A 21,074-nucleotide genomic window follows, 5' to 3' on the forward strand; every position below is an offset into this window, starting at 1 on the left:
GGTCTGGAGGCAGAGCACTGTCCAAGTTCCAAGTCCTTCCTGACCCCCACCCCCCATTCCCACCGCCTTCTTCTTGGTCCCTTCCCCTCCTCCACAACCTCTGCAGAGCGAATGGCAGGGGTCCTCAGGTCCATGTGGCCCACAATGTGAGGCCAGTGCCTGTCACATGCCTGAACTCCCTGGAATGGGAGTTCCTCTGAGCAGGGCCAGCAGCTTCTTTTGTGTATCACCAGTTCCTCTTTAGGCATCATGGCAGCACTCGCTAAATATTTGTGCAACAAGCAAATGAATGAATAAATGCCTAAGGCAGTAGGCTGCTGCTTCTCCCCATTCTGTCCCATGGAAATGCTACATAGACTGTACAGCTAATGCCTGTTTGCCCATCGGGGTGGTATTTGCAAGTCCTTTCCTTTCCACTCCTTGTACACCTACGATGTCAGGCACTTCTAGGATCCAGGCTATAAAAATGAACGAAGACTGACATACCTCGATGTGGGGTTGGGGGGACCAGAAGAGATAAACCAAAGAACTTATATGCTTATATGCATAGCCTATGGCACAGGGTAGGGCAGACCTGGGGGGCGGGGGGTAGGGGCTGGGATTAGCGGGGGAAGGGAGAGGGAATGGGAGATATCTGTAATACTATCAACAATAAAAAATATATTTTACAAAGTGAACAAAACCTGATCCCAGCTTCTGAGGAGCCCAGTAACTGATAATGGGGAAATATAGATAAGTAGTCAAGATCATATAATAAGAGTTTCATGGAAGCCCAAAGGGAGCTTCTTCACAGGGAAGAAATCATCTGAGAGCTGAGTCGTAAAGGATAAACAGGGGGGCAAGATGTGGAAGGGAATTCTGGGAAGAGGAAGAGGCAAACAAAGGAACTAAGATGTGGAAGTGTATGGGAGTCAGGAATGGTGAATGGTCTGGTGTGTATGGTGTTGGGGTGGTGATGGTAATGAGGTTAGAGAGGCAGGTGTGGACCAGTTAACTGACATCTGCTATGCCTCTGTAAGAAGTTTGGACTTATTCTGGTAAGCCATGGAGAACCATCCAAGATTTTGAAACAGGAAATGACATAATCAGTTATAAGTTTTCATGAGGAGGCTGAAGACTAGTGGCAGGGGATCACAGTGATATTGCAATTCTGTGGACCTGGATTAGTGCAAGAACACTGGAGCTGAAGAGAAAGAAGGTAGACGCAAAGAATTTGATGATCAGTGGGAGGTGAAGGTGAGAAAAAGGATTTGAGAAGAACATGTAAATGTCCTGTGTAGGAGTCAAGTGCTTTGGTGTAGGGTAATCATGAACTGACATGGGGAACACAGGAGGAGGTGCAGATTCCGGAGGCATGTTCAACTGAACTTGAGTCCTCTGTGGTCCATTCAGGAAGGCAGCTGTAAGTCCAGGTCTGGTGCCCAGAAAGAGGAGTGGAAGAGGCCAGTCAGGTAGAGCTAAGGAAACCAGAATACAATTGGGGAAGGACATTGCTGGTGGCTGCCCGTGTACCCAGCACCTAGGCACGGGGGAAAGGCCATGTGCATCAGAGATCAGGACGTCTGGATCTCTCATGAGATGCAGAGAACTGAGATTTTTTTTTTTTTTTTTTTTTTTTTTGGTCCTGCCTCCATCAGATGCCCTGATTCAAGGCCCTGAACCAAGCTCTTAAGAATACTCATTTCTTTATCAAGGACCGCATCATCTTATACAAAGAGAGGTTAGATGATAAGACCAGAGAGAATTTGAACGGAAAGACCCATAGACCTGGTCCTGTGTTTCCTTCTGTCTAACAGTATTAGTATAAATGATACTTCCATTTTTCTTGAGAAACTGGGAAGCAGAAATGAAAAGACTGTTCCCAGGATTGGTATATATTTTGAAGCTCTCAGCAAGGCTGAAAATATCCATCGATATATTTTGAAGTGTAATTTCTACTCCCTTACCAGCCGAAATAATTGAACAGGAAGAAAAAGCTGTTAATGCAGGAGGCGTGTAACATTAGATCCACACTGCCTGGAAACTTACCATTGCAATGCAATTGAGGGTTTTCACAGCCAGTGTTTACAGTCATACATGCCCCCTCTCCCTGAGCCACCCTCTGAGGCCATCAAAAGGCCCATCAATCTGGCTTGGACACTGAAACCATTCACAGTGTCTGGAGCTGATGTCAAAGCAGAGAGAATATTTTAAAAAGCCATCCTGCCGTTTGTCAGTGTGTAAATCTTGGGGTGTTTCCTCCTGGTAGGTGGTATAAACGGTTGGGGCTGTCAGTGCTCGTGGAGCCAGTAGTGGCGAGCTCTGTGGTGGCGTGGCCACGCACATCCTCCCCTCTCCCTTCGCATCCCGCGGTGTCCATGCACAGGTTGTCCTCTTATTCTAGTCTAGGATGGCACTTCTCCCTCCAGCCCAACAAAAACTTGCCTGCCTCTGCCTGCACAGCAGGTCCGAAGGATGCAAGTTCTTTAGCACGGGGGCGGGGGGCGGGGGGGTGCCGTCTCTAGACAGAAAATAGACTTTACAGACTTTCATCTTTTCTGTCAATGCCTCTGTGTGTGTGTGCGTGTGTGCGTGCGTGCGTGCGTGTGTGTGCTTGTGTGCGTGCGTGTGCGTATGCGTGTGCATGGGTGTGTATGTGTGTGTGTGTGTAGGTGTGCTGTTTTCCAATTGAAATTTGACTTCAGGTTTTCCCTGGAATTTGACTTCAGGTTTTTCCAGGAATTACTGATTTCTTTCCCTATTTTTATGTCCAGTGATAAAAATGTCTAAATCCACGTCCAATCATTTATCTTTCCTTCCAGTTCTGAATCACATGTTTCTACAAAGGCCAGTATCTAAATATGGAGCATTTAGTGTGTTCTTGGGCAAGGGGGTGATCAGGAGGTGGGACTCCTGGGTGAGTCCCAGGCATGCCACTCACTAGATGGTGACACTAGGAAGTCGCCTGGACCTCTTTCTTGTGTTTAAAATGAAATCTTTGGTACAAAAGGGCTTGGAAAGTGCTTTCTATTGTTAGCATTTTAGGATTCTATTTACTTATTTTAATATTTTAAACCATTCCCTGCCGCAGCAAGAATTATTGGCAATAAACTGAGCACAATTTTCTTTATTATCATTTGGCCCCCCTGCATATATTACATACCCTACATATACACCCCAAAACTTTAAAATATTCCATTGGATCCGTCTGAAAACATCTGGATTACAGAATACCTAAAAAGGAGAAATTAGAACAGTGTACAAGAAACTGGCACGTCCAGGGATCCTCCGAGAAGGAGAACTTGAGAACAGGAGTGGGAGACTTTTCACTGTACATTCTGTACCTTTTGGATTTTTTACCACATGCATTTATTACCCCTCCCATTAATTTATTTAAAGCAAGGGAAGAGTTTTCCTGTTTCTTCTTCCATAGGCCTTTCTGCAGCTCAGTTCCTGGGGGAGAGGAGCCCACGGTGGGGCTGGCTGGCATCACAAGCTGGAAGCTGCCTGTCAGCCCAGGCCCTGCCTAAGACCAACTCCAGCTGGGCGGCCAGCAGCCTGCTCCCCCGCTGCCCCAGGCACCGGAGGGGACCTGTGGCTGCACACAGTTGCTGGCTGCCCTTGCCACTGACACTCCTCTGGGCTGTCAAGCTGGTATAGGGACTCCATTCAAGGTGTGCCAGTGAGGGGCTGGCTCCCCTGGCTCCAGCAGCCAGATGGGCAAAGGAGCCAGGAGTTCAGCAAAGGGAGACGTGCACGCAGCCTGATTCTCCAGATCTCGCCATTCCCTGTCAAAGACAGGCTGCCTTTTGTTTTGTTTTTTTGCTAATATAACATGAGGACAGGAACATGAAAAAAAAAACTACAGAAAAACAGCAAAAGGGCCAGAGGCGAGTGGGGAGATAGGGTCATGAAGGCTCCCTTTCCTCCTGGCCCCATCCCCATGCCTGGCAGAGCTGGGTGCAGCATCGCAGGGCCCCCTCCCCTAGTTTCATCCCCAGTGCCCGCTCCTCCACAGCCTTCCCGCAGGGCACCTAGCTTCCACCGGCCTTCCTTTCCCCCTCCTTTTCTGATGATCACCTTGGGTGAGTGCAGGCCCCTCACATCTGAGTCCCTTCCTTCCCTCCACCCTTCCTCTGACTTCTGACTCCTCCTCTGGCTGACCTAGGGCACTGCTCTCTGCCAGGAAACAGATGCCGCCTCCTCTAAGGTCCATTTCCCAGACAGGAGCTGTCTCCTGCCCATCACTGGGATGGCCAAGGCAGTTCCTCTACCCTCCACTCTCGTGCCTTGCACCCAACTTCTTTTCAGATATGGGTGGGTGGTCCCCCAACAGCCATGGGAGGGTGGGGGCAAGAGGACAACTGAGAGCCTTGGCAGAGTCCGGCTCAGAGCAGCAGACAGACGTGCACATGGTAGAGCAGACACAGACAGACTCCACGAGATGTAACAATACAGCCCAGGAGGAAAGCAGCTGCAGGGAAAGATGAAGCAGAGAGTGCAGACCAATAAAGTGTCATAAGTACTAAGACCAGAAAGGCCTGAGGAGACACCATCCAGAGAGCAGTGAGAGGACAACCAATGTCGGTGGATGAGGTCAAAGAAGAGCAGGGGGACTTTGAGGGGCTGGAAGCCAGAGGAATGGCGCAACAGAAATCTCTCAGGAAGGGTCATTCAGCCCCCACGCTGTTGGGCTTATTGGCTACAGCAAGCAGCATCTATTGAAAACATGCCAGGCCTGTTGCCTTGTTCTGTTTCTCTGCCCAGAAAGGGCTGGAGCCAAAGGCTTAGGGAACCATTCCAGCATTAGGACCCTGCACGGACCACAGGGCTGAGAGCAAGAAGATCCCTGCCCCATCTGGGAATCACCTGCCCCTCCACCCCCACACAAGCTGCCAGCCACTAAGCTCACAGCATACTGATCACCGTCCCAGAGGCTGCGTGTGTTAGCCACGTCCACTGGGAAAGACTCAGGGAGCTCCTTCCATCTTCAAGCTTGTCAGGAAGCAGATGCTGCTCAAATGTGACATCTGCTCTAAGGGGGGGCTGAAGGGGAGCTCTCCGACCAGTGGGGATATTCTTAATGACGACTGGAGAGGCCCCGGTGATTGGATTACAGCAAGACAAAGAGGAGAGCATGAGAGGACGTCGAGGATAAAATGGCCCTAGGGAAACCATAGGGAACTCGAATGGGGAAACACCACGAGCCTCACTCCTTTCCCGGGACCTACTGTGTATCTTTGCGAAGCTCAAATTTGGCGAAGGCCTGACTCTGCATCCACCTGCCACAGAGGAGAACAAAGTAGGCTGGGAGCTAGGAGCAGTGGCCAAGGAAAGCCATTCTGCAAGCTTTGCTTCCCTCTCTGCCTGAGAGGTGGGAATGAGGGTCCTTCCTTCCCTGGCTGTTGAGCCCATAAGCTTTGTAAAATACTGCTCTGCGTGAGATTTATGAGTGATTTATTGGTTTATGATCAAATCAAATTTTGCCTGCCAGAGAAGTCGGCTTTTCAAAATAAATTTGAGGTCAGTTCAATCCAATGTTTAAAGAGGAGGCCTGTGGGAGATGAATAACCATCCCGGTTCATGTTGTAACTTTGGAATTTTGATTGTCTGATTTGGGTCAACGTGGGTTGAGGGTGGGACTGTTTATAGATCCACTATGGTTTGCAATCAAGCACTACCTTAAAACAAACAAAAAACTTAGCTGGTAGGTGTATGCAGGAGTTACTGCTAAAGAAATAGGAAAACAAAAAACTTGTTATTGTGGAAACTTTCAAATATATATTTAAAAAGTAGTGAGCCTAATATAAAAAACCCAGCTTCAACTCATGGCCAATTCTGTGAGAAACACGGACTTTGAGCCAGATGACAGAGAGAATGAACTTTTCAGTTCAGGACATTTGGGTTATCCCACTGAGGCTACAGGATCCAAGTTTCTGCAAAAATGCCCCAGACTAGAGCCTAGAGCATAAGGAGAAGGGCAGAGAAACATCAGTGCTGGTTAACAACCACAGAAGAAGCCTGGGACTTAATAAACAAAATATTATCTCTATGTATCTCACTCTCTCGTCTCTCTCTGTCTGTCTCTGAAGGAGATGCCATGCACCAGTAATAGTAACAGTGGTTGCCTTTAAGGACTGAAAGGACTAGCAAGGAGATTCCCTTTTCCTGCTACACATTTTTGTTTTTTTAATGTATTTTTGTTGATTTCAGAGAGGAAGGGAGAGGGAGAGAGAGAGAGAGAGAGAAACATCAATGATGAGAGAGAATCATTGATCAGCTCCTCCTGCTTGCCCCCCTCCTGAGGATTGAGCCCACAACCTGGGCATGTGCCCCTGATCAGAATCAAACCTGGGATCTTTCAGCCCACAGGCCAATGCTTTCTATCCAATGAGCCAAACCAGTTAGCGCCCTGCTACATGTTTTTAAAAGTTTTGTGCTAGGTGCATATATTACCTATTTTTTAACGTAACTTGCTAAAGACAAACATCATTAAGTTTTGCAGTAACCAAGTCCACTAGGAATGGCAAAAGGGCACACTGCCTGTACTCGGACCACCAGATCTCCATCATATTTTGACGTGTCTTATAGCAATTTGCTTCGCTAGATGAATGTACAACTTTCAAACTGTACACCATTAAGAGAGATATTTCTCATAAAAAAACACACCCCCAAAACAAAAAGGAGCCCTCAATGGCTACGTGGGTATATACATTTGTCAAAATTTCACCACGCTGTACTCTTAGGATTTGTACACTTTACTGTATGTTCACTATACTACAATTCAATAAAGTATTATTAACAATCTCAGCCTTTGTGTACAAACAAGGCAAAGAATTTGGGGGGTTATTGGGTTGGTGGTTCACAGAAAGCTGTTGTTTTGGGAAAACAACACGATGAGGACGTTTTGCAAAAACTTGCTCTTTGGAAAGCGCCACTACAGCATGTGCTTTTGGTTAAGCATTCCACGGCTGGAACGCAACTCCATGCTGAAATGCCGAGAGGATGAGGCAAAATCTTGGCCAAGGTCAAGCTCTGCTGATGGTTGAGAGAGGATGGCAGCCAACTGCTCTGCACTTGAATAACATTTAAAAAAGAAAAACTAACCCGGAGTCATCTTCTCTTCCTCTTCTGAGCCAACTTTAGCCCTGCTCGCTGTATCCAAGAACTCCGAGGAAGCCATATGGGCTGCAGCGCAGGCCTGCCCATCCTCCCGGGCCAAAGAGACAGATCTTGATTAAAAAGAAACTAAGCCAACTGACTGAGGCTCCAGTTGGCCCTATGGGATATAACGAAAGATGTCTGAATTTTGGATAAAGTTAGGGTCCCTTTAGGAGAGGGCAGAGAAAAACACGTTAGCTTCCCTTTAGGCTCTCTGGTCACTTTTTCTGGAATAACAATCAATCTGGTAGAAAACGGGGCTCACTGGACGTGTAGGTGATTACTGTCACAAGAGCTTCAAGTTTAGCATCCTTGTCAGGCATCACACCACACCAGGACACCACACCCTCTCTGGATAGAAAATAAGCCCAAGGATGGACTGGAAATGTCTTTCCTGCCAGGTCGGAGGGAATGGATACAGAGGGAAATGTCTTTCAGCAGCTTATCAAATGCGAACTTTATAATTTGCACATGACTGTCGAGCCTGGCAAAGGTCAGCAGGACAAGTCCAAGGCGAGTCAGGGTTATACAAAACGCAGGCCCCAGACACTGCCCAGCCTCCCTGTGAGTTCATGGCTTAGAATTCATGATGGATAACAATGTGTTAACAGTGTTGGCCCCTCAAATTTTCTTAAGTAATCATGACAACATAAAAAAAGAGAATATTTTTAACTTATTGGTTTACTACTTTCCCTTTAAAGTCCCCAATTCTACTCAATTCTCTGTACACAGTATAGACTTAATTTCTCCTTAAAATGAGAAGCAGTCACTCTTTTTTCTCAGTATCCTCCCATCTATAATACTTGGAAAGCTTGCCTCATTGCCATTCTGCACTTATCTCTTATTAAACCTTATAGCACTAGTAAGGTGGCTGACAATAAAGATTTCTCTTCTTTCTTTACTGTTAAATAGTGAACTGAGTAGAAATGCGAGTTCCCTAAGGCCACACACACACAGCACAGCTTGGTGAGAGGAGCATTTTGATCCCAGGGGGAGCGCCAGATGGAGGCGGCAGGCACTCCCCAGTCTTGGAGGCCAGGAGGACATGGTGTGGCATCCTGCTTCCCTCTCCCCCCCTTCCCATGCACAGTCTCCGTTCCCAGGGCTGGGGCGGGAGGAGTGTGCAAGGAGGCAGAAGACTCACATCACCCCCGGGAAAGCGTCACATAAAGAAGCAGTGGGATGAACTACAGAATGCTACAGCTAAGAAGGCCCTAATAGCACATCTAATTCCAACTCCTAATTTTACTGGTAAATAAAGGAGCCCAGAAAAGTTAAGTGATTGGTCCAAAGATACCCAGCAATGGCCAGACCCAGAGCCCAGGTCACCAGCTCACCCCTCAGATCCTCCACCTCATGACAGAACTGAATATAGAAAAGAGCAAAATATAAAGCCCATGAACTGTACTCCCATCACCACCACCAAATAAACGTGCCTCTTTTAAAACAACCCACGTCTCAATCTCCCATTTCTTTTCATCCCATTAGCTCACTAAGCTCAAATTTCTGATTCCTCTCTGGGATTTAATCGAGACCCTGACAGCCTGAGTAGTCAGGAGTCCAACTGTGCCCAGCATGTTGCAGCCTGAGAAGGGAGATCTTTGCGAAGCAGGAGTAGAATATAAGTAGCCTCTTCAACTCAGGAATATTGTAGACCACACGTCATGCTTATAATAATGCCGACTCTAAACTCAGCAGCTTTTGAAGTTTACGCTGGCAGAAAGGCAACGGGCGACCCATTTAGCAAGAGAGCAAAATCTAAGAATGAATAACCAATAAGGAAGGGGGACGATGCTTTGAGTGCAGTCTGGAGTGTGTGCGATTAACCACTCCATTCAAGAGAATGATCTTCGAGGCAGTGTGCCCCATATTAGAAGAGGGACAAACCGGGATGCATGAACCAGGTCCTTGACACTCCATGCGTGCAAATGAAGTCAGTTGTTGATTCTCCCCCAGCGATACCCATTTGTTCCCGCCACCCAGTGTGTAGGGACCTCCAATGGGTTGTCTGCAGACAGCTGATGAGTAGGAAACAACGGGCTGATGTACTTCCCACCTTCCCAAAAAATGTACTGGGCCAAGGGCCTTGGTGCCTCAAGCAAAACTGCTCCAGGACTAGGGACAGGCAGAAGGTATTAGGCTCCAGCATGAGGAGGCAACATTGGTGCATACCTGAAAATTATAACTGAGTTCTAAACTAAAAATATTTGGGGGATTATGTATTATTTTTATGTTATGATCAAGAGTTAATCATAACAAGAATCATTCTTATATCTTCTCATCCAAAAAAACCCAACAAACTAAAAAAACAAAAACAAACTGGTTCTCACTGTTTTCCTAAGGGATTAGGTACTCTAAAAATGACCATCTACACAACAGAAGAGACAAAAGATCAGAAAGAGGAATCCTTTAAAAATATATAATAATTAGTAAGTAGCAAACTGAGAAACTATCTCCTTTAAAAATAAAAAGTGAGCCCTAACCGGTTTGGCTCAGTGGCTAGAGTGTCGGCCTGTGGACTCAGGAGTCCCGGGTTCGATTCCAGTTAGGGGCATGTGCCTTGGTTTCGGGCACATACCCAGTGGGGAGTGTGCAGGAGGCAGCTGATTGATGTTTCTCTCTCATTGATGTTTCCAATTCTCTGTCCCTCTCCCTTCCTCTCTGTGGAGAATCAATAAAATATATTTTAAAAAATAATTTAAAAAAAATAGTAAGTGATACCTCTCATGAGGATGAGACATAATGGAAAAAAAAAAAAAAAAGAAGGGATAAATGAATGAGTAAAAAACTCAGAGGGGCAAGGTAAACTAAGAATTTAAATTACAGTCAAATGTTAGAGCCCAAACTAACAGGCAGAACAGGAAGCTGAACAAAAAAGCTCCTTCTGCCTGCTGGGTTCCTAAGAGTCTAAAATGAGGGATTAAAATGGCTTTATTTCAACAGAACACATTTTGTCATCTGATCTCTGTCCGTGACAGGGGTGAGAATAAGTAACTTATGTCTGCACTCTTAAGAAGCAACAAATCCCTGAATATTATACTTTTTGTTCACTTTCAGATAGTAAATCACCAATTGCTTGTCTAGCAGAAAAAAAAATCTATAAATTTTATTTTAAAATAAAAACTTTCATTTTATTTTTACATTTTTATTTTCAAACAAGCAGTTTTTCCAAAAACCATTGTCTGCAAAGGGCAAATGAGGCGATGGAGAGCAGGACACAGTGGGAAGCAGAGAAAGGACTCTGACCGGAACATGCAGAGAGGCCCTTGCTGGGAACTGTCCTCTGACCGCTACACACAGAGAAGCTCCGCAAATGCACTGGAACATGAGCCACGGGGTCAAAGAGAAGCAGTCCCTTAATACACATCCCTAGAGACGCTTTCAACTTGTACTCACACCAGCAATGTGAGTCCCCTCCTCACGATCCAATCTCTAGGGTTCTATTCTAATGAAATTATTAAAGACATAGGCAAAGATTTATACATAAGAAAGTTCACCACAGCATCACTGATATTAACTAACAAAGAACCTGAAACAACCAAAATTTTCAAGTATGGGAATGGATAACTAAAGTCAGGTAGAACCACGAGAGATCTACTTTCCAATACTGAAAGATACAGAAAATTAGTTACTTGTGATACCATGTTAAGTGAGGGGGGGAAATAGGATACCCAGCTGTATATATGTATGACTCTCAACTTGGTTTAAATACATATATTACATGCATTTTTATATACCAAAAGGAAACGCATAAATATATCAGCAAAGGTTAGCTCTGTTCCAGATGGAGGTAAGATGGATTATTTTTATTCTTTTTTCAGACTCATCTATAATAAACATACATTACTTTTATATCAGAAAAAAACAGTAAGTATTTATAGTATGCCTATTCTAAAATATCTCATTTAAAATATCTCATTTAAAATAGCAATTATCAGCCTTAGGGAAAGGCTGCTAAAGTCCAAGGCTGACTATCCCTGGCCAGTGTGGCTCAGCTGGTTGGGCATCTTCCCGTGGACAGAAGGGTTGCAGGTTCAATTCCCAGTCAGGGCTCATGCCTGGGCTGTGGGCTTGATCCCTGGTAGGGGTGTGCAGGAGGCAGCCGATCAATGTTTCTTTCTCTCTCTTTCCATTAGTCTATCTCTAAAAATCTTTAAAAATAAATAAAGTCCAAGGTTGACTCAGTGAACAAAAGACTCAAATGTACACAACAACTTCTGAAAAGGATGAGACACCTCGTGTGCCACAGTCTAGCTTCCTCCTCTACCGTGGCTGCTGGCTGTTACTGGGCTTTGCAGGAAGCTCTGCTGGGGACCTCATTCCTTCTTCTCACAGCAACCACTGCACCTTACGGTAACTGACCTGCACCTTAATTGACCTTGTACGAGTCTCTTACCTCTGAGCATGAGGATCACAAGGGAAGAGAACGAAAGAGTCCTAATCCCTGTTTCAGAGGAAGTTTTTCTTATAAAGCTATCAAAATGACCCCAAATAAGGTACATACATTTTTTAAAGTCTATTTTTATTGATTTCAGAGAGGAAGGGAGAGGGAGAGAGAGATAAACATCAATGATGAGAGGGAATCATTGATCTGCTGCCTCCTGCATGCCCCCTACTGGGAATTGAGCCCACAACCTGGGCATGTGCCCTTGACCGGAATCAAACCCGGGATCCTTCAGTCGACAGGCCGACACTCTATCCACTGAGCTAAACCGACTAGGGCTAAGGTCCATAAATTTTGAAACATAAATCATGAGTTGTGTTCAGGAACCATGTATAAAAGTCTCTTCTCAAGAAGGAATATGTAACAAAAATCTTTGAGTGCCACCTTGTGGCAAGTCTGACTACTGCATGACCACCTGTCCGTCTCCATGAGTTCCATGCTATATGGTCAGAGACACAGGCCCCATAATAACCTAAGGCATTGAACATACGGTCCCCACAGTGCCTGGTACTATTCATTTTTAAGGATTTCTAGCTTAGAACCCAGAAATGCCTTTTCGAGGACAAGCTGGAATAAAGGGGCAGAGGAACAACATGTAAGATGTGCATGTGTGTTTGTGGGTTGCTGTTGACCTGCCAAAGCTGCACTGTGTGTGTATGTATCCATCCATGCCCACATACGATGGTACTGCCACATGGACGACTATCTCTTCCCCCACGAATGTTTACCAACTTTATAAAGTTATGAAGAAAAAAGTTTTACAGTTACAGTCAGTAAGTTTTGTGCTTAGGAGTTTTATTTATCAGAGCAACCATCACCAACTTGGGCACAATTCCCAAGATGATTTCATGCTTAAAGTGGCGACCTCATATTTTGAAAGAAAAAAACACCACTGTTTTAACATCTAAACAAATAAGTTAATCTCAGTGTTCTAGGAGGTGGAGAGATCCTCACTGCAACCAAAGACTCCAGGAGACAATTAAGTGCTAGAAAGAGGTCAGTACTGCAAATCGATGGAAACAGAACTCTGGAGGGACCGGATACTGATTCTGAGAAAAGATAATCTTCCGCCCAGGAAGGGATTAAGCTAAAAGCCTTGCAGTTATGGGCAGGAGGATGGCAACCAGCAGACAATGAACAGCATGAGAGGAAAAGCACAGCAACTTATCGAAGTTCTCCGGGGGGATGGTGCTGAGGCTTCTCTCTGCCCCACCTGGTGGGAGGCCTGTCTCTAGAAAATGACTCCCTCTAATGTTAGTGTGGAAGCAAAGTAAGGACGTTGTGGCTTTGGTCCTTGACATGTCGAGGGGAGCAAGCGCAAGTGTGTGAAATCAACTGAAGTGGTTCAGTTGGGAATGGATCCCAAACAGGTGCATTGTGGGAGAGCATAGGCCAAAGAATGTGTAATTATGAGGCTGAACTGGAAAAATTCATCTGAACCCTTGATCATCTCTCCAACCCCCTGGAAGAACTTTTTCTCCCCTCCTAGCCTGACGGGATTGAAATGCTTAGTCTGTTTGAGATAAATCAATATACTGAACAGGGAAGAAATGTATTAAAAAACCTGAGAGTCCTGACAAGTTACTTCAGGGAGAATCCTTCATTTGCCATCTGCACAAGGAAGGCAGAAGAGGAAGAGTAAAAGAAATCTAAGACCCTCCTTGTCCACAAAATTAAAATAAAATGGAGGGAAAAAAAGAATTTTCATTCTGCCCAACTAAAACCATAAGCTCCCCTTAAAACAAGAGCCATGCTCCATCCACCAGAAGCATTCTGGGATCAGTATGGGTTAGTATTCGGAGTTGTGCCACAGGCTTTGACAATTAACAACGTATTAAAACGGGAAGAGGTGACGGTTCCACCTTGGCTCCAGCTTCCCAGCTGTCCTCACCTGGGAGGAAAGCAGCTATCACGACAGCTTGATGGGAAGGTCTTCCCCGTATTTCCGGAGCAGCTTCTGATGGTTGTGGTCCACTGACCACTGCTGGGGCAGGTGCTTGGGCTGCATGGAGTCCAGGAAGTGCTGACGCCAGCGGCTCTCCAGCTGCATGAGGGAGCGCAGCCCACCCCGGCTATGGCACTGCACCACCTTCAGCCCATGAGGAATGTAGTTTTCATTGGAAATCCTGCCAAGATACAAAGTACAAAGGGTCTGAGGGAAATGGGCACAGGACGGTCTCACAGACGACCCCAAATGCTTCCAAAGTGAGAGGGATGCTGCTAGACTCCTAACGGGGGCTACTTTAATGTCTACGAAACAGCCTCTTTCTCATATATGCCTTTTTTTTTTAAAGTTTGGGCATGTTACCCACAATTCAACAGAGAGCATTTGGGGATTCAGAGCTCAACTTGTGGGAAAACCACTGCATCGTGCTCAACCCCCTTTAGAGGGCCCTCCTGTCTGGCTGATGAGGGTGGAGAATGCTGGCCCTGTACGTACTCCAGGGTGCTCAGTTACCAGCTCATGCCTCTTTCAAGTTATTCATCCTGAACCATGCCCAGTGTTTATATGAGGCTGTTAAACCAGGCTGTTAACCTGTGTTCCAGTTTCTCATAACAGTATAATACCTGAATGTAAAATGCGGGTGGGGGGGGGGGCATTTCTTTAGGGCCTTCCTCCTCACAAAAGGGATGCCAAGTTACATCCATGAAAGTATCACATCATGAGAAGCATCGCATCATGGGAAATATCACATCCATGACAAATATCACATCATGGGAAGTATCACATCCATGACAAATATCACATCATGGGAAGTATCACATCCATGACAAATATCACATCATGGGAAGTATCACATCCATGACAAAGATCACATCATGGGAAGTATCACATCCATGACAAAGATCACATCATGGGAAGTATCACATCCATGACAAAGATCACATCATGGGAAGTATCACATCATGAGAAGCATCACATCATGGGAAGTATCACATCCATGAAAGTGTCACATCATGAGAAGTGCTTTAGTCACAATGAAATGCTGTGGTGGCTCGCTGTGCAGCTGATGCTGTTTAATAGGAAAACAAATCCCTGCCTCCTCCCCAGCCAGGCTGAGGGGCCTTAAAACCTGCTCTGAAACCAGGTGAACAGTGCTTTCACCTCCTCTGAATAAAGATCTCCTTTCTCAGGGGCTCCCTGCCCCGCAGACACAGCTCCTCTCCCTGCACCCACCAGACTAGCAGCATCAGTGCCTTCTGAGTATTTCTAGACATTGTACTAGTTAACTTGTCTCTCTTTTCCAAAAACAGCTGTTCTTCTTGGTCCTAGACATCCAAGTCAGCAAGATAAATACTAGAAAGGTCTGTGGCTGAAAGGGGAAGTTTGGTGGCTTTAGGAAATACATTTGGGAATTGGTTAAAGGAGCCAGTGTCATTAGTTTCTAATATGACCTTGGCAAGTTACTTAATTTTTTTTTTTTAAGTTACTTAATTTTAACCACAGGGTATCTAATATGAAACTTGGAAAACAACATGCATTCTACAACCTCATTAAGAATAAAATTCGGTAATAAATTTTTTTTAACTCTGATTTTTTTTTAAGTAAGATATATTGTTAGTTACCAGTAAGAAGCTTAAGTCCTACTTCATAGGGTCTGTTAGAAGAAATAATCAAAGCAAGTTATGTAAGGGTTAGTAGCCTGCTAGATAGATTAATATATCTATAAATATTTATTTGGTAAATATTTGCTGCTATGGTTAAAGTATTTTGGGGTTTTTTATAACAAAAATATTATAGGCAACCAGCATCACTAACAGGGTTTTGTGAACTTATCAGTTCAATTATTTCAACCCCTAGGACTTCTGAAGAAAGTGAGTTGAGAAGCAGAACTATAGCAGGTGGCCCAGAGATTTTTATCATCTGAGCTACGGACCCATTCATTTCTTAGGACCACAAACTTCTCATTGAGGAACACTGAGTTAAGGCATATGAATTCAACTGTGTACAAATGGAGAAGGAGGTCTGAGAAAGTAAGGAAGGAAGGAAAGAGGAGAAAATAGTAATAGAATTCTGGCCAGCATTCCATCAGTGGGTCAGTACCCTGGAGTGCAGGTGAAACAGGAAACATGAATCCATTGTCACAATTCCCACAGACCTGAATGAGGTGAGACACAAAACCACACATGCTGTATTTCATGGACAACTTCAGTGATTTGAGGGCATTTCCTGACTATTATTTTCATTTTATGTGCTGATTTGAGGATTTACTTCTGCACTAAACATATAAAGCACAGCTCTACTGCATTTCAACTTTCCTGCTAATCATGAAAATAGATGTAAGTATATGACTTAAAGGGGTCAAGGATAGAAGGAAAGTCTCCTATAGAAAGGAAATCCTCAAATAGATTGTTCTCTCCCACCCCCGTGATATTTTAAGCCATTAGATACCTGGATAATCATGAGATTATGCACTGCACCTAAATGACTAATGGCCCCTCCCCCTCCCTGGCAAGTGTTCCCACTAAGTAGTCAGGGTTAATGTCACTGGATTAATCCTCATTCCTTCTCTGAGCAGAACTGTCCATTGTACCTGGTCTCTAGGCTGGCAGCCTCTTGAAGCATCTCATCTGTGACCGTGTCTGTGTTATAGAACTCTCTGAGAGCTTGCAGCAGCTCCTCCTTTCGATGAGCAGGCAGGCTCTCGGCGTTGAGCAGGGCCCTGGCCCCAGAGCGCATCTGCCGGCGCTCTGGGTCCTCCAGCAGGCGCAAGCCCTCCTCAGAGCCAATGGGGGCCTGGAACTCCTTGGCCAGCTGCTGCTTCAAGTGGTTGTCATAGTAGTTGGAGATGGCATGGCAGGAGGTGCAGAGCAGCAGCACGTCGTGGGAGTTGTGGTCCTTCATCTCAATGGGGAAGTGCTTCCGGTACTCGTGTGGGACCACGTTCTTCCTGAACAAGCCCACCCAGAAGGCAGTGCTCATTAGCATAAGACACAGAACACACCTGTAGCTAGCACGGGGGCTGCTAGGATTCTGATCTGGGCCTGAACATAACTGTGAAGCCTTGGGCACCACAACCTGACAGGGAGGACATAAAAACCATACTACCTATTCCACTCAGCCCACCTACCTACCTGTGCCCTAAGTTCCTTTAGTGAGAAAAGACTACCTGCTCTCAGGCTTCAGGGGAGGGTCGGGGGTAGGGGAGGCTAATAACCTTTGAGAAGGTTGTGCTCCCAGAAGGAAAAGTATCAGAGAAATGAAAAGAAATTCTAACGGCCTTTAACAGCTGGAAAATAACTCTCTCAAAGCATGTAGCAGGTAACCTCTACTCCTGAAATTCTGGAAGCCAGGTGACCTGAAAAAGCCAATTTCCTTCATCTGAAGAATCCCTTACTCTAAGATTATTTCCCTGGTTCATCAAAGTCCATCATTATTTTTTAAAAACTAAGCTCTCAAGAAAAACTCTTGGCAGCAACAACTACTGTCTCACTTTTCAAGGGAGGAAGAAAGAACATGAGTTACCCCCCAGAAGCCCAGGAGAAAGCCTGTGTCTGGGCACCCCAGGCTCAACAGGCAGCTTCACCTTCACTACAGAACGGCCTTCCCAGACTATTCCAGAGGGAGCCTCGGGTCATCCGGGTACTGCACCAACAGTCCCACAGAGCAGAAAGCCTGCCGGGGGGAGGCTTATAATGACAGAGAGAAAGGCAGCTTCTGAAGGAACTGCTCTCCATTCCTTGGTGAGCAAAAGGGAACCACTCTCTTTCTGGCAAGCCATTACTGAGAAGAGTACTGCATTCCAGAACCTCAGAACTGGGCTCAGGAGGGGTAGGGGCACCAGAGCAAGGCCAGGCCGGGTGGCAAAACTCTCAGGGAAACTGGGATCCACCCTCGGGACCAGTCTCTCAGCCAAGTGGGCAGACGCCAGCAAGGCCCCTGAGGGCTCTGCATGTGGCTACAAAGGCAATTTCCATGGAGACAGACAAGCAGGCAACCCACACTCACCGAATGTAGGAGTCTTTCTTGCCACACACTACACACAGGTTCTCTTTAACCATCAAGTAGTAGTCTCCTGGGGATTCAGGTCTTCCCGCAGGTTCAAACTGTAGCTTGACCACAAAAGGCTCTTCACTCACCAGCTCTTAGAGAAAATAAGTCTTAGTTAGTATCTGCCTGCTCAGCTGTGCCCCAGAGAAGAAAAACAACCTTAATTGTTCTCGGCTGTCCTGGCAGACATCACTGTTTCTGGGTCTTGAATAGTCCCGTCCCATGTGACTCAAGGTCTCTCTGCCTTCTTCTATCCATCCCTCTCCCTCATCTCACTCCCCACTCCTGCCAGTGCCCACACAAACCTAATTTACAGATCAAATATGACAGTTGAATCTCAAACCTCCAATGCCTTTGTCCAGGTACCACTGAGCTTTCCTTCGATCACAAGTGCACAGGGGCTGTCCATCAGGAGCATGAAGGAAGCAGTTATCATAGAGCGGTGATTTTCTGCAGGGAAGAGAGAAAGAGGGCTAAACCTGAAAGCTAACTATTGGTCAAGGCATCAGTCATCTTCCCACGTTCTCTTCTGAGTGAGCCAGGCTATTCTCAACACCAGGGACAACAAAACTAAACATGGGAAGAAAGCATATTAATGCCTCCATCTGCATTGGGCTAGGAAACAGAAATAAAAATGAAGAGTTTGCCCTAACCCAGCTGTGGGCAAACTACGGCCCGTGGGCCGGATTCGGCCCGTTTGAAATGAATAAAACTAAAAAAAAAAAAAGACCGTACCCTTTTATGTAATGATGTTTACTTTGAATTTATATTAGTTCACACAAACACTCCATCCATGCTTTTGTTCTGGCCCTCCGGTCCAGTTTAAGAACCCATTGTGGCCCTCGAGTCAAAAAGTTTGCCCACCCCTGCCCTAACCGGTTTGGCTCAATGGATAGAGCGTCGGCCTTCGGACTCAAGGGTCCCAGGTTCGATTCCAGTCAAGGGCATGTACCTTGGTTGCAGGCACATACCCGGTGGGGAGTGTGCAGGAGGCAGCTGATCAATGTTTCTCTCTCATTGATGTTTCTGGATCTCTATCCCTCTCCCTTCCTCTCTGTAAGAAATCAATAAAATATTAAAAAAATGAAGAGTTTATACTTCTAGTTTTAATATGCATGGGTTGGGACATTAGGGACTAAGTTCTATTGTGAAAATGAGCAGAAACAGAGCACCAAGAAAATTGCCCTATGGAGTAATCACTGGATTAAGCAAAGTAAATTAAAATGAAAGAACTTCAAGTTAAAGTAATGAGGGCCACGTGGGTTTATTTCTGGCTCAAACGCAACACTTGCTTCAATTTAATTATCCAATTCCTGAAGGCACTTTGCTACAGGGACCAGAGATTATTAGTCATCATTCTGTAACACGGGCATAAATTGTACAGGAAAATTCTCCTTGGCTAGAGAGTAACATTGGCTTAGAGCTGATGCCATTCTAAATAGCCAAATACCAAATGAACAAGAAATCAGATGACACATTTCTCCTGAAAAGTATGAGGCACTTCATGTTATTCATTTTCACAGCTATTCTGAAGCAAGCAGGAATAATTAATTATACCTTCATTTATAACTGGAGAAAGTACAGGTCTAAGGTCATCAGGGTCAGTGATAAAGCTAAGTTACGCTCTCCTCATTTCCACACCAACTGCCCAACAATGAAGAAGTAAAAAGGGCCCTAGCCGGTTTGGCTCAGTGGATAGAGCATCAGCCCGCAGACCAAAGGGTCCCAGGTTTGATTCCGGTCAAGGGCACATACTTTGATTGCAGGCTCCTCCCCAACCCAGGTCCTGGTCGGGGCGCATGCAGGAGGCAACCAAACGGTGTGTTTCTCTCACATTGATGTTTTTCTCTGTCTTTCCCTCTCTCTTCCATTCTTCCTAAAAATCAATGGAAAAATATCCTCAGGTGAGGGTTTAAAAAAAAGTGAAAGGGGAAAAGGAGAAAAGTACACAAATAAATCAAAGGATAGCTCCAAATGTCCTTGAAGGAAAGGAAGAATAACAACCCATGGAGAACCTTTGCTTCCTCACCACATGCCTCCTCCCATTCCCAAGGTGAGATATCACATGTGCCTTTTGCTGGAGGCTGGGCCTCTGACACTTTACTAGACAGGAAACAAGTCAATTACCTGGCAGAATAGCCCACCCCCAGGGGCTTTCTTTTATGTTTTCTGGGGTCTCGCCCTTGATGGTTGCCTGGCACCGTTACATCGACCTTAGACTTCTTATTTCCTGGTTTTTGCTGAGATTCTGTTGCTTCCCCATTAACCTCTTCTCCCAATCTGCTAATTCCTTTGCTTCGGAATGGGATGTCTACCAAATCCTGGCATTTCTCCAAAACTTTTCTCCAGCCAATGAGGTCATCATTTTCTTCTAAAGTTGGATTCCTAGAGAAAGGGTATCCAAGAAGATGGAGAAAGAGAGCCACTGAAATCTGGGCATCCCTGGCAGCATAAATTACCTGAAGAGAAAAGTCAGAGATCAGTGGAATCTAGAAGGCAAACCAGAGAGAGCAACTTCAAAGTCATCACAAAGATATAAACAACTTTCAGGTCTAATTCACGATGTATGATAACCTAGACATCTTCTTAAAAAATTTTTATTATGAAAAATGTAAAACTATACAAAAGCAAATCAAATAGCGTAATGAATCCTCATGTTCCCTATGTTTTAACTAAAATAGTTAAAATAATGACTTACTTTAAATGCTTGAAAATCCTAATCTATATAAATCAGTGAGGTTTCTTTCTGTTTGCATAATTTTATTGTATCTGCTACCAAACCCACTAGACAGACTTTTTTTCAAATCTGGAGTAGGGTAGTTACCACAGGTATGACAACTAGTACACGAACTTCACTTTGGGGATAGTCTCATCTAGAACAGCTGAGACCAACATTCGTTAAGAGGCCTGTGTGACTGCCCTAGCTAGTTTGGCTCAGTGGATAGAGCGTTGGCCTATGGACTGAAGGGTCCTGGGTTCGATTCCGGTCAAGGGCACACGCCAGGTTGCGGGCTCAATCCCCAGTACGGGGTGTGCAGGAGGCAGCCGATCAATGATTTTTCTCTCATCGTTGATGTTTCTATCTCTCTCTCCCTCTCCCTTCCTCTCTGAAATCAATAAAAATATATATTTTTTTAAAAATCACAAAGTCCATTTCTGGAATTTATTTATTTAATAATGAGAAGTCATTCTCCCAAGCAACTGGTTACAAGCAAGCTGATCATAAATAAAAGTAGTCAACGGTATAATTAATAGCTTTTCTCAAAAAGGCTATAAAGACTTTAAGATTACTTTATTATTTTTAAAAATATATTTTTATTGATTTCAGAGAGGGAGAGGGAGATAGAAACATCAATGATGAAAGGGAATCATTGATTGGCTGCCTCCTGCACAACCCCCCTTGAAATCGAGCCCCCAACCTGGGCATGTACCCTGACCGGAATCAAACCGTGACCTCCTGGTTAATAGGTCGACGCTCAACCACTGAGCCACACCGGC

General features: G+C 45.2%; 1 protein-coding gene across 3 annotated transcripts in view; it reads right to left on the reverse strand.

The window, feature by feature from the left end:
* Positions 1-3,116: 3,116 nt before the first annotated feature.
* Positions 3,117-21,074, reverse strand: part of EXD2 (exonuclease 3'-5' domain containing 2) — a 93,075-nt gene continuing 75,117 nt past the window's right edge. For 2 of the 3 annotated variants that reach the window (XM_070417652.1, XM_070417643.1), the window contains exons 5-9: positions 19,704-20,035; positions 17,920-18,026; positions 17,535-17,670; positions 16,120-16,476; positions 12,359-13,710 (exon numbers count right to left, since the gene is read on the reverse strand). In XM_070417652.1, coding sequence (XP_070273753.1) covers positions 13,494-13,710; positions 16,120-16,476; positions 17,535-17,670; positions 17,920-18,026; positions 19,704-20,035 — 1,149 coding nt within the window. In that variant the 3' untranslated portion in view covers positions 12,359-13,493. Of the gene's footprint in view, positions 3,214-12,358; positions 13,711-16,119; positions 16,477-17,534; positions 17,671-17,919; positions 18,027-19,703; positions 20,036-21,074 lie in introns of those variants that run through there. The other variant, XM_070417662.1, reaches the window with a different exon arrangement.

Source organism: Myotis yumanensis, unplaced genomic scaffold (genome assembly GCF_028538775.1).
Source record: "Myotis yumanensis isolate MYYU_CA2020_CCGP unplaced genomic scaffold, mMyoYum1.0.hap1 SCAF_1, whole genome shotgun sequence".
NCBI lineage: Eukaryota > Metazoa > Chordata > Mammalia > Chiroptera > Vespertilionidae > Myotis > Myotis yumanensis.